General features: G+C 47.6%; 1 protein-coding gene across 1 annotated transcript in view; it reads right to left on the bottom strand.

The window, feature by feature from the left end:
* ABCA1 (ATP-binding cassette, sub-family A (ABC1), member 1) overlaps positions 1-12,984 on the bottom strand; it is a 76,970-nt gene that overhangs the window by 21,217 nt on the left and 42,769 nt on the right. The window contains exons 8-18 of the mRNA XM_009998173.1: positions 9,619-9,859; positions 8,916-9,055; positions 8,050-8,166; positions 4,993-5,181; positions 3,895-4,100; positions 3,626-3,802; positions 2,830-3,052; positions 2,277-2,498; positions 1,435-1,639; positions 923-1,036; positions 270-441 (exon numbers count right to left, since the gene is read on the bottom strand). Coding sequence (XP_009996475.1) covers positions 270-441; positions 923-1,036; positions 1,435-1,639; positions 2,277-2,498; positions 2,830-3,052; positions 3,626-3,802; positions 3,895-4,100; positions 4,993-5,181; positions 8,050-8,166; positions 8,916-9,055; positions 9,619-9,859 — 2,006 coding nt within the window. The remainder of the gene's footprint in view (positions 1-269; positions 442-922; positions 1,037-1,434; positions 1,640-2,276; positions 2,499-2,829; positions 3,053-3,625; positions 3,803-3,894; positions 4,101-4,992; positions 5,182-8,049; positions 8,167-8,915; positions 9,056-9,618; positions 9,860-12,984) is intronic.

Genomic DNA, 12,984 nt, shown 5'->3' with positions numbered 1-12,984 from the left:
AATCACAAATGGTTTTACTAAAAACTGCTCCCAGTAGATTCATTTGGCACAATCTCAATCTATTTCAGTCCTCTGTATCTGTGCATGGTCTGAGATAGCTGCACAACAAGGGTAAATCAGCAGAACTCCACTGAAACCAGAAGAGCACCCTTATTTGCACCAGCTGGCACATTGCAGCTGTACAGCTATGTGTACCATATTGATGGAAACCACAGTCTTCAGAGTCACTCCACTCCTCCTACTATTTTAAAGCATTATTTTGCTCTCACATGGTAGTGGTTTTCCCTGCTCCGTTATGTCCCAGAAAGGAGGTGATTTGTCCTTCATAGAAGTTCAGTGTAAGACCATCTACAGCAACTTTCTTTCCATCACGATAAACCTTGACCAAATTCTGGATGGAAACACCAAGGCTCAGATGTGTAGGCTCTTCCTCCTTGCAGACTAGAAGAAAACAGAGCAAAGTAAAGAGATATATGATAGGTTTTAACAGCAACTAAGGACTTCTAAAAAACATCATATTCCCCCAAGTCTGTGGAGATCTAAGGAGAAATAAGCTATATGAAAAACTGACCACATTTCTTCCTCAGAGAAAGGAAACTTGCACAGAAATTGTCCTTCAGCTCTTTTGTCCCTATTGGGCTCATCTGGGATGATCAGGTTGAGATCTCCAGTGTACCCAGAGTGGGCAAAAACTGGAGGAAGTCCCAACTGCATAAGGCTGGAGTACCTGCCTGCACTCAAGTTGGCCAAGTACCTTGGGTTTATCTGAATACACCCACCTGATAAGCATACTCAAACTGTGATACAAAATGGGATAACCAATTTCACCTTAGCTATGTCAGTCCTGCTGCCCTTGGATTCTCCTTTCAAAAAAGCAGACTGTAACATTTCTCTGCAGAAAGGCTCTGTGTCCAGCACTTACCTTCTGAAGGTCCCTTCTGATCAGGATGAAGGTGCTGCCTGTTCTGTGGTTCCTCACCAAACCAATAGGATTTTGTGAAAGGGAAGTACCAGGGCCTGGGAATCCCATACTGGCCTAAAGAGACAAGCATTACATGAGCATGACTGCCTGTGTTCCTTTTCTCATATAAGCCTTCAGGATAAGAAGGGAAACACTCCACCCCCAGCAAGCCTCTAAGTTAGACAGGACTAAGAAGGGACCTTTCATGCTGAAGACACTGCCAGACTTTGGAGGTAAGAGACATCTCTTTCCACAACCTTCACTTGAGGGTTAAAAGCCATGTGTGGGAAGGTGCTAAGCAGCCACATGTGGTACTGATGCTCTCAACTCCTCCCTTGCAGGGTGTGTAGGCTTAGCAGTTCAGAAAAGGGAGCAGCTGAAGTGCAGCAAAGCCTCTAGGACTAGCTCAGCCATTGCCACAGAGTAGGGTGAAAGCGTCCATTTAAAAGTGTGAAGACATGATCAGAGCTCACCTGGGAAGACAGACTCAATGTACCAGGTCATGACCCCATACAGGAAGGTGTCGAATAACATCATGACAGCAGATGTGGTGATGCTAAAGCCATCTTCTTCCAATGGGCTCTCAAAGAAGTTGTCCCACTGAACACCGACTCCCTGCTCCTCAAACAGTGCAAAGTACTCACAACCAAAGCCAAAGGCTACTGGAGACAGCAGGCTCTGCAAATGGGAGGCATGAACATGCATTCAGTTTTTCACAAATACTCTCCAGCTGGGCAGCTCAGCTCTAGCACAAAGCTGAGAGACACGTTCCAAAAGGCTTACAGGAAAAGTCAAACGTCCAAGGAGCATGACTGTATTTGCAGAGAAGGAGTGGCAGACTCAGTCTTGGGTCCAACAAGCATGCAAGACCTGAAGTCTCTGCTGGATCACCACCCAGAGCTGTTTGTTTCCCTATTTTTTTTCCCCTTGCTCTTTAGACTTTCATGTGAGGGAAGAGATCACTAACAGCCACCCTTTCCATATTAGTAAGAAGGGATGTGCAGAGTAAAGGAAGCTGGTTCCTTCAGCCTGCGTATCTGGTGGTGCAGCATCACAGCAATACAGAGGTCTGGGCAGCTTAGTCTGGCTGAATTACTTAATACTACCAAAGCCAACAAAGCCCTCCCCCCCAACCGCTCCTAACAGGCTCAGTCAACCTCTTCACCAAGTCCAGCCCTGACAGCCTTTTATCCTGAAAAATTACCTTTCCATTGCCACCTGCCCCCACCCTCCATTATCAGGGACTACCTAGAGACCTGCTGAGTGCCCTACTGGTGGAGACTCAGCAGCCAGGACAGTCTCCCTCAAGACTCACCGCAAAGATCTTGAGTGAGAAGCTGATGTAGTCCTGCCAGGCGACACACAGCACATAAGGCAGGTAAAGTGTGAAATAGACAATGCCCCCACAGGCAGCTGCCAGGTTGGCCCTGGAGAACACAGTGCTGATGAGGAAACACTGGAGGATGGTCACAACACCGAAGATGGAGAGGAAAACAAACACCACACTAGGGTCACTGTAAGGCAGCAGATTCCCCATCTGGCAGGAAAACAAGAGGTGCATTAGGCTTTGAAAGGGCTCTCCAAAGTGGCTGTAGCACAAGCAAGTGTGCAGAGCTGCTGCTCAGGGGAGGCTGGGCTTGCTGGACTTTGCACAACAGCCTTCCCAGAAGTGATGCAGTACCACAGGCACCTTTTACAGAGCACTGAATCTACTACAGCCCCTCTCAGCCTTCTTTTGTTCCAAAACTCTGTACTCAAAGAGCTGTTGGTCAACCCACATTCACTAACAGTGTGCCAGTGCAGACCACTGCTTAGCAGGCTCTCAGAGCTCTAGATTCTGCTGCTACAGACCAAATCAGTCAACTCACCTTAAGGATCAGCACCAGCAGGCCTGCACTCATCAGGAGAGGGATGAGGCTGCTAATGAACCAGCTTAGCCAAAGGATGCCATTGTCAAGTCCCATAATCCTCATTGTCTCCTTCAGCCGGGCTTCCTTCTCATACACAATACCCTTAATTATCACAGCCACTGAGTAGATCCAGGCTAGAGTCATGAAGAGAGGCATGGAGCGGCTCATGACACGTAGAAATCTGAGAGAAGAAAGGAAAGGAGCCAGGAGAATAGAATGAGATACATCAGTGCAACATCAGGTACCACTCAAGGGGTAGTAGAGCATGGTGAAGGCTAAGGCTTCACTGCTCAAATCAGTCCAAGTACAGACCACAAGACAGGATCAGTGCCTCACTAGGAGGTGAGGTTGATGGGTCTACAGCACATCACTAACACAGAGCAGGAGCTGGAGCTGCACCTGCCACTCCTGGAGACTGGACTCAAGAGTCCTCTTTTCACTCTACAATGTCTAGGCCTCTGTTTTTCCCAGTGCTATTTTTGCCTGTATCAGGTTTGGGGACATGGACACATCTCAGAAACACACTCTATGTGAAAGTCTTGTGCTGGCAGACCTTATCCTGGGAAGGACTATGAAAACCATCTCATGTTATGAACCCCCCATGCAGGTGCCCTAACTCCATGGATTAGGAACACTAAGGAGATTGCTTCCCCCACTAACAGTAGGACATAAACCATGCCTGAGGAGGGACAAGAGCCAATGCTTCCCAAGGTACAGTTCTCCTGGGAGCTTTTGAAGCAGCCTGAATACATACATGTCATCTACGTAACACGGATAGGGCATCTGCTGCACATAAACTCCTGTCTTCTTCTCTGTGCCTGTCTGTACCCTGATGATGGCCTGTTCCACCACATCCTGCAGGTAGGCAAAGCCTCCCCATACATAGCGCATGTCCTCAAAGGGATCAGCACGGGGACCAGGATCCCAGTACCTGCACCAAGAGAACAAGACCTTGCTGTTAGAAATCCTCATCACTGCATCTCCTGTAAGAAACTGTTCATAAGGCAGCATGTCAGGACTCACCCATCCTTGATCTTGTTGGTCCTTTCTACATTATCAATGTCCATGCGTATCTTGTATTTCACATGCTGAGGGAGCTCTACGCTGTTGGGAGCTATTTCAGTGAAGACAATGCCAGCCCAGAACCTCCTTTCATCCAGAAGCTCCAATGACTTGTTTATGAGCCGGACTTCCGTAGCCACAGGCTCCAGTTTGTCCAAGTTGACACACTGCACAGCACAGATTTGGAAGCGTTTATGGGATCAGTTACCAACCAGAACATACTTTCTTTATATTTGGGAGGGAGAGAAAGAGAAAATTCTGCAAATGGTAAACCCATGCCCAAGCAAAGGCTGCAGTGCTGGACTACTTTGCAATGCCTCGTGGTAGCCCAGCAAGGTGCTAGAGATGTCCCATTTTCCCCACTTGATGGTTACCTGCCAGTTAAACATCTATAATTGACATATCACATATATCACCCCAGCAAAGGTTTTCTCAGGACAAGAGGTTAGATAGCATTGTGATACTAGCTACAGGATCCCATTCAAGCATAAATTTCCATAGATAGTCTAAACTTATCTGTTACCAATAAACTAGGTCTGATTCAAGGCCTCTGAAATCAACTGAGAGACCAGAAGGCTTTGGATCAGGCCCCTGACAGACCAAGGTCTGTTTCTGTTTGGACCCATCTGCCAAGATGACATCTGCTAAGTAGAACAAATTTCCATACTGTCTATGTTGTCCTCAGCTTAAAGCAGCTGCTAGCTTCATGGTAGTCCCCAGCTAAAACCCCAGATGGAAATTTGAGCTGTTAACACTGCTGCAGCAAGCAGGAGCTCTCAGTCTCCCAGTAACAACAGGGTGGGAAACCACACGCCATGGGCAATGTGAAAGCTTCAAGAACAAGGCCTACAGTTAGCTTCCTACACCCCTATTTATGGACCTGAATAAATGGTATTTTCTAACATGCCTTGCACTCAGCCCTACTGAAGCCTCTTCATTTACAGAAAGTGTACTGAGGAACTTTAATCTAATTCCTATTCCAGGAACACCCCGCCATGTGAGTGAAGACCAAGCTGCAGCCCTCCCCACAGCTCCCTGCCCACACCAGCAGGATCTCACCTCCATGAAACGGGAGATGGTCTGGACAGCCCGATCTGTCTCATTGAAGGCATCCACCCAGGTATATACTGAGCCATTTTCTGTCTCAAAGTCCTCTGGATGGTTTGAAAGGAATCGAGCAATGTCCTCCATGGTCCAGTTGGAAGATGGCAAGTGCAGGTCCCAGAGGGCTTTGCCTTTCAGCAGCGTCTGTGGGTATTTTGTTTTCAAAGGAGAAACAGTTGTTGAGGATTAATGCCAGATCTCGTTTCTCATAAAGAAATCATGCAGTACCAGGAAAAGGACGCAGGGAGAGGCCCTCTACCCTCCTGAGAACATCAGCGCGGTGGGAGCCTTTCCTCTGTGGCTGTGCCTCCCTCGGTACAGCTACACCATGAGATGCTGTTGGCAGGCTTGTCTGGCTCCTTCCACGTCCTGCCACCCATCTCCCAAGGAGAGGGCAGCAGAGAGCCACGCAGAGAGCCATGCACAGCTCTGCACCACGCACACACGCAAAGCAGTTTTCCACCAGCAAAACAGGGAAGGGGCAGAGGCGTTTTCAAGAGAGAGGCTGATGGTGGTTGCCAAGATCTGCTCACCTCTGCTGAACAAACCTCTGTTCCCCGATGGAATAAAGAGGGGCTGTGGCATGGCTGGAAGCTGAACAGCCACGGTGCTGAGCAGAAATACCAGCGCCAGAAGCTGGGTGGCTTTTCTCACATATTTTGCTATTGCCCCATCACAGCTGGCTGAAGCAGCTCCGTACAAGCCATGATATCGTGCCTCTCTGTTCTTCTTTTTGGCACAATGCTTTTTTCACCAGGTTTAACTGCTAGCTTTCTGAAAACAGACTGTTGCCCCACTATGTGTGTGCAGAACACCTACACAAGTGCAGTCCAGGTAGAAGCACCTGACAATGAAGCAGGAAACACTCCTCCAGAGAGACGGTATAAGGGCAGCAGGGGAGCATTAATTTTTGAACTGAAGAAGAGACAGAAAAACAACCCTGCACAGGAGAGAAGTCCTGACCAGTAAAAACAGGAAATGCATTTTCTGCCAGAACAAAGAATGAAGTTGAGAGGTGAGGAGCTTCCCCATGCTCTGCTGTTACCAGCAAACTAGAAAGTAATGGATTCCTGTTACAAAAACAGCATCACAACTAGGAAAACAGTGCAGGCCAAACTGGCAAAAGAGAGCATGAGAAAGGGAATTCCAAGCAAACAGAGATCAGCTGTGCTGCACTCGCTTCACATTTGGTTTCCTAATGTTGGCTCATGCCATGTTCCCCAATAGGCAGGGCACCATGCCTCCAGGGAAGGGGCTCAGCTTCATCATGTTCAGCAGCAACACTAAAGCTCATTAACTCCAGGGGCACATGTTGTACTCCCTGAAGGTAGGAAGCAATATGCCAAACAGACCACACAACTCAGGAGAGCTGGGATGTGGTGACCAGTCACCCAGCAGCACGGAAGCCATGGTGGCTAACAAACAGCAATGGACCAACCTCCCCCCTGAAAGCAGCCACGAACTGCCACCTATGTTCTAGCTTATTCATCCACAAGTGATTTGTGCTACACCTTCAAACTAAATGGAATGCTGCCTGGGAGCTGCCCAGGCATCAACAGCAAAACACTCCTACTTGGGTGATCTCCAACAGGTGACAACTAATGAACCCCTGCTACTGCACCAATGCAGAGGAGGAGACTCTGGGAAGATCAAGAATTAACTATAAGAATTGGCAGTGTTAACTAGAAGGATGAAATAGAAAATACAAAACCAGAAAAGCCCGAGGCTTATTAAAAATAAAAATAATAATAATAATGCAGTAACATACGCTTTTCAAATGACACAACTGCAAACAAATATCCAAACTGTGACTTTCTGTCTGCACTCTCTGCAGCAAATGGTTCAATTTCCAGTTGGTGGCTCCAGTTCTCACTTCCCTGATGCCAACATCTACAAAATTAACTTTCATAAAGCCAAGAGAGGCAAAGGAGTGATTAAAATTAGGTCTCTGACCCTCTGGTGTGTCATGCTGATTGGAAGTGCAACAGTGCAGGTCACAGACCATTCAACACAGCCCTGGGGTAAAGAAGGAGTGAATTTCAAGCCCTGTAAGACCCAGGAAGTCTCTGTGTAACAGCTGCACTATGACACCCAACCAGCCACCTTGCAGAGACAGTAGGAAGACATACTCTTCAACTCCTCCTCTGTTGCTCAATGCCTGTGTTTCCAAGACAAACACAGGATGCAAAGATCCACCCCTCAGAGTTGCACCTGAGGGAAGCAGCAGTGAACTAAGCCACTTAAGCAGATAATGCCTCAGTAATCCAGGTCTAACACCTAGCACAATGCTCCAGGCAGCAAACAGGCCAGCAAAAATCATGTCAAATCCAAACAAGACTCCCAGCCTGTTCTTCATGGTCTAGTATGCATGGCATGTTAAGAAGCAATCAGTCGTAGGGTGATGTTTGCTCTTCGCCCAAGAGCACCCAAGTATTACTAAATTCAGCTTACCATGCAACTCCAAATTAAGGTTTTACAGGACTTGTGCCAGATTACTGCCAGGCCTCCAGGTTAAGCTCTAGCTTGATAACCATTCAATTCCTACTGTACTCAAAAGAGATCCGAGGCCACCTGGCACCTTCCAGGATCTGATTTAGGTGTATTACCGCTCACTTTGCTGCTATCAGGAGAGTACTGTTGTGGAGAAGTGCACAGCACAGGATGCTGAACGTGTCACTAACCCTACAGGTCCCCAGTTTACAGAAAATCCCCAACCCAGATATTCATGCCACATTAGGGCAACACTGTGGAAGAAACAGCCCATTTCCCCACAGAGGCAGATTAGAAATGGGTGTTACAAACACACAGCTCCTGTTTGCAGCAGGTTGTTACATTAAGGACAGAATGCCAAGCATGAAGTGAGATGGGTACAATCACAACATGTTTCAAGAAGCTGTCCCATCCATAATGTTTATCTGCCAGGTTCAGAAGTGAAGCACCACCTAAAAGAAGTATTTCATCACCTACTGCAGAAGATGACAGTGGTGGTTCTGGCAAGGACAGCATACTGACCCGAACGAGATCCATTTCCTGACTGCTTTCCATAAACGTCCAAATCTTCGGGCTTATCTCCTCCCACATCCCTCCGAGGTCACGAAACACACCCAGCTCCTGGAATGTCCTGTTCACCTGCCCAGCAAAGAGGAGAGGAAGGTTATTTCCAAAATCTGGCAGAGATCCACTGCAGGCCGAGAGGGTGCATTGACCTGTCCAGTGAGGTACTGACTGTTGATTATGTTCAAACAGCAGCTCAGTTTCTGCAAGGACAAGAATAGGGTAAATCAAGTGAACTTGGAAGGAAAACAGGCAGTGTGGATGCCTGTCACTGAACATTGGCTTTCAAGGTTTGGTGGAGAATGACCACCTTGGACATGAAGGGCAACATGTCCCCGTCCTGTATGCCAGAATCACGGAATTGTCACACTTGGAAAAGACTGCAAGATCACCAAGTGCAAACGTCCACCCAGGATGGGGGGAAGAGTCATCTTGCTGAGGGAGCTTGGGGAATTAGGGAGCATATTAGGTAAACCACAATCAGGAATTTTCAAGTGTCTACTGACCAGCCTGCATTGGATGAAAGGAAGTACACCTGAAGGCTTATCAAGGTTTTCCCCACTCCCATATTACACATGAGAGATGCAAAGCCTGTGAATAGTCAAAAGGCACCACTGGGAAAGCTTCCAGCCAAGTCTAGAAAAAGAGTTCAGCCTGGCCTTTTCTCCTTAGGCCTTCAACAGCAAGTGCATGGGAGGTGAGAGACTAAGGAGGCTGTGCTTTGCAGGCAATCCTTTCTGGGCTCAATTTAACACAGGGCAGCTAAGCTGCACAGCCAAAGGACATACATCATTCTACGTATCACAGTATAGGGCTAGAGTTACCTCAGCCATGACCTTCCTTATTGCTGGTGTGTCTGGAGTGTACAAGATCTTCCCAATCAGTAAGGGTTTCAAAGCCCTCCAGATAATCCTGGAAAGCGGGCTGGATTCCAGGTTCTTCATCAGCTCATTGCAGTAGGGTGCTGAGGAGGAGACAAAGGTCAGTGGCTGAAAAGCACAGTGACAACTGCAGAAAGCATATGCCCCACTTGTTTGGGTTTTAAGGACAGTCACAGCTGAAAGCACAGCATTTCTCAGACCAAAAAAAAAACAAACCCTCCCCTACTACTAAGCTTGATAAAAGCCCCTTTCAGTCCAAGCCTCCACAGTCTGCTCAGTAAACTTGGAGCACCCAGGTATCTTCCAGCACTAAGAGCCACACTGCAAGGTCTGCACCGCAGCCCCACTGCACGGCACAAGCAAAATCTGCCCAGAAAAAGACAGACTTCCAAAGGCATCACCATGCTCCCTCTTCCCCTGAAGGAGATCCACTGCACAGCCTTCTGTGGACTCCACACAAGGCCCAGGGGAATCTGTTCCATGTCAATACCCTGTCCAGCCTTAAGGGCACATGCAGGACCTGGTATGGTCATGCCTTTCTCAGGCAGTGGAAGGACCACCTGCTTTAGCCAGTGGACATTTAGCAAACTAGCAATGACAGCCATGAAACAGATGGGACCTTAAACCATGCAAAGGTTACACTTACTAGTGGAGTTATCATAGAAGTTAGTTACATCGTCTTCAGTGCTGTTGCCTCCAAATAGTGCCTTGTAATTGTTATCCTCATACCAGTTGAGGGATTTAATTTTGAGACCTCCACCTTCGGGATGGCCACACACGATGCGTGACACAGCCTGGTAGATCTGCGTAGAGGAGTTTGAGGCATTCACATTGGTCAGGAACATCACCTCTTGCCTCATGTCGCTCCAGCTCTTCATGCTCAGCAACTGGAGGGTGAGGTGGGAGAAGAGGAATGGGATTACTGAAAGGAGATCTTGCCACTCTCCTTCAAATCACACATTTGTTTTTGATCAGAGGAAAATCCTCTTGAACACAACATCAACAGTGAAGACCAGGGAAAGCACATTTCCTCCTGACACAATGGGATAACACAGAGCAAAGTTTTTTCTGTGTATGCACAAGGAAATTGCCCTTCCCGAGCTCTTTATACTGACGTTTTCTCCTCCAGCGCAGTGGATGTTTCCTGCCCTCTCATGTGGAAGCCAGTTCTCCCCCAGGTTGCACAATAGCTCACATTCCAGTGGAGCCCCCTCATGCTGGGTGGGGTGCATCGAGTCAGAAGGGGGAGTAAGGCACAAAACAAAGAGAGTCCAGCTCATGGGATGAGCTGCAGGCCCCAGCAGTGTCATCTGGCACAATTCCACCAAGGTTAGCAAGCCTCCACTGATTTACACCAGGCAGCCAGTTTAACCTCCTAGATCAGTATCACTTGTCCCTGCCCCAAGCACCTCCCTGCCCAGCTGTCAACAGCATTCCCAGAAAACCCCTGAAAACAAGCTCAGCTGCAGCCTGGAGTCTGGTCATAGCATGAGCTGTACACACAGCCAGCCACAGCAAGGAGCCTTCTCCTGCCCAGCTGGCCTGATACCAGGCTCAAGGTGACAATGCACAGCTGGCCAGGATGACTGGTACCTCCAGATTCATTTGTCTGGCATAAATACATACCTGCAATATGTCATAAACAAAAACACCACATGCTCAGCCTGAGACACTCACTGCATTAATGTCACCATGCTCAGAGGCATGGCCAAGCTCACCACAAAAGAAAAAACAATGCATCTCCATGAAGCTTCACGCTACACTCAAGCACTGCTCTCAGACTCCCTGTCTGGAGATGCAGGAACATTAGCAGAGGTGTGTCCATACAGACTAGAAATCTGCTTATCTCAGTAACCTCTGTGATGGTGACAGAAAGTGGATGTTAGGAAAATAATAAGGCAAGGGAAAGAATGTAGGATACTTCCCCCAAGTAACTTTCCATGTTCCATTTATTTTCTGTTCAGGGAACTTGTCTTATCATAACCCTCCATCAATTTATCTCATGGGAAACTGCTAGAGCATCCACAAATATTTAACATTCAACACATCACTGGAAAGAACTTCCTCTCCCCTCTCATTAAATTAGCTATGGTTAGCCCCATTTGTTATCATGCTTTTTGCACTGGAAGAGACAACAAACGTTCAAACCCCATCTGTTTTTTCTGAGCCACTCAACTGTATAGACCTGTCATATTCCCAACTTGTCTTTTCAAGCTCTCAAGTCCCAGCCTACTCCCTTGTTCACTGTATGAAAGTTAATCCACTTCTCAACACCCTAACTGGCCTTCTCTGAACTTTCTCCAGTCCTACTACACCTTTATGGAGAGGAAGGGCCTAGATCTCAATTCCAAATTGAGCAGGAGGGCAATCCACAGTTTTATATAGTGTCATGGTAACATCTTACAGCTGGTTCTCTATCCCTTTTTAAATCTTTTCTAGCATTTGATCCAATTTCTTGACTGCTCCTGAAATATCAGGTGACATTAACTTGAATGTTCTTGCTGCACTGCCCAGAACAGCAACATGCACTAAAAAGGACAAGTAGAGCTGCTGGGACACCTACTTGTAACTGCTCATCAGCTGCATCTCAGAAACAACTTCAGATGCTGTGGCCCAACTGCCATGTTTTCAGAGACAATAACAGTCAGTCAAAGACCATCTGCCAGTTTTGCTCACTGTGTATGGGTTTTGTCACCCAAAGCCTAGGACAGCTGGGAAAGCCAGGCAGAAACAATGCAGAAAGCAACGGTGTACTGGAACAATCCAACCCAAATCCACCCAAGGGAAGCACAACCAACTTCCCTGGCCTTACACTGGGAGACAAACCTGACCCTTTGTGTTCATCTGTAGGGCTGTGCATGCTTCAGATGTGCCAACATCTGGGCAAGAATTCTTGATGCTGAACAACGGCGACTATGTGTCACATAGACAAGGAGCCTCTATTTTTAGCTGCCTGAAAACACATGACACATTGATATGTTGGAAGACAGCTGTGAGAACAGCTAAAGCCTGGGGATGCAGTATGTGTGTCCAGAGTGACTGCTTCAAGTGTACTTTTCATTTCCTGACTACTGCCTTTGTGTGCACCCTGGTGCCACTCAATCTGGCTGCACAGGTTCAGGGTGACAGAGAGGAGACTCGTGTAAGGAAACACGAATTAAAAACAATGTCACATAACAGCTTTTGCTGGGTACATGTGCTCACGTGGATTTGATGATTCCTTAACCAAAAGGCCAAGGCTGCATTTCAGGTGTGACAGTTTTGAGTGTCCAATTCAAAAGGACCCCCTGGGGAGGTTTTGGTACCACAGGTAAAACAGCTAATTTTTCCTCAGCAAAAAGTCAACTGCTTTGGCTAAAGTACAATAAACTCCCTAAAATGAGCAAAGTTACACAAACAGAAGTGCAGCAGATTCCCATAGCCATCTTGCAGAGGCACTCCATGAGCAAATGCACTTTTACAACTAATTCAAAAACAGCTCAAGCAAGGAGACAAATATTTTCCTCCAGACCATTCTCTAATTAAAATTCCTTGCTAGAAAGGCTCCTAGACGTGGCATAAACAATAGTTCTTTCCACCCCTTCAAGCTGCTGCCCTTTGAAACAAGGGAGCAAGTCCCTCCTTTTCACACAGGAACCAGCCTGGCAGACAATAAGAAGTAACTTTCGGTCAAGCCATCTGGAGCGACTCACAACGCAGGCAGAGGAAAAAGCTGCCTTTGTTTGCACAGCAATAGGGCAGAATAATAGGTAGTCCTACCCAAAGCAGCTGCCAAGCAAAAGACACATTACCCTGGGACATTTTCGGCCACATCAGCAAACCGAGTATCATCACATGGTTTCAATTATTTTTATCCCAGACGAGAGAGAAAAAAAAAAAGACAGCGAGCTGAAGTGACGCGAGGGGGAAGCAGCTGCAGCCGAACAAGGGCAGCCCCCCTCCCGGAATCAAGGGGAGCGGGCGGCAGGGCACGGGCGGGCGGGGAGGGATGCGGGGATGCTGCGGGGATGCT

The sequence above is a fragment of the Chaetura pelagica genome, unplaced genomic scaffold, assembly GCF_000747805.2.
Source record: "Chaetura pelagica isolate M959 unplaced genomic scaffold, ChaPel_1.0 scaffold145, whole genome shotgun sequence".
NCBI classification, from domain to species: domain Eukaryota; kingdom Metazoa; phylum Chordata; class Aves; order Apodiformes; family Apodidae; genus Chaetura; species Chaetura pelagica.
This window is presented reverse-complemented; position numbering and strand designations above follow the sequence as displayed.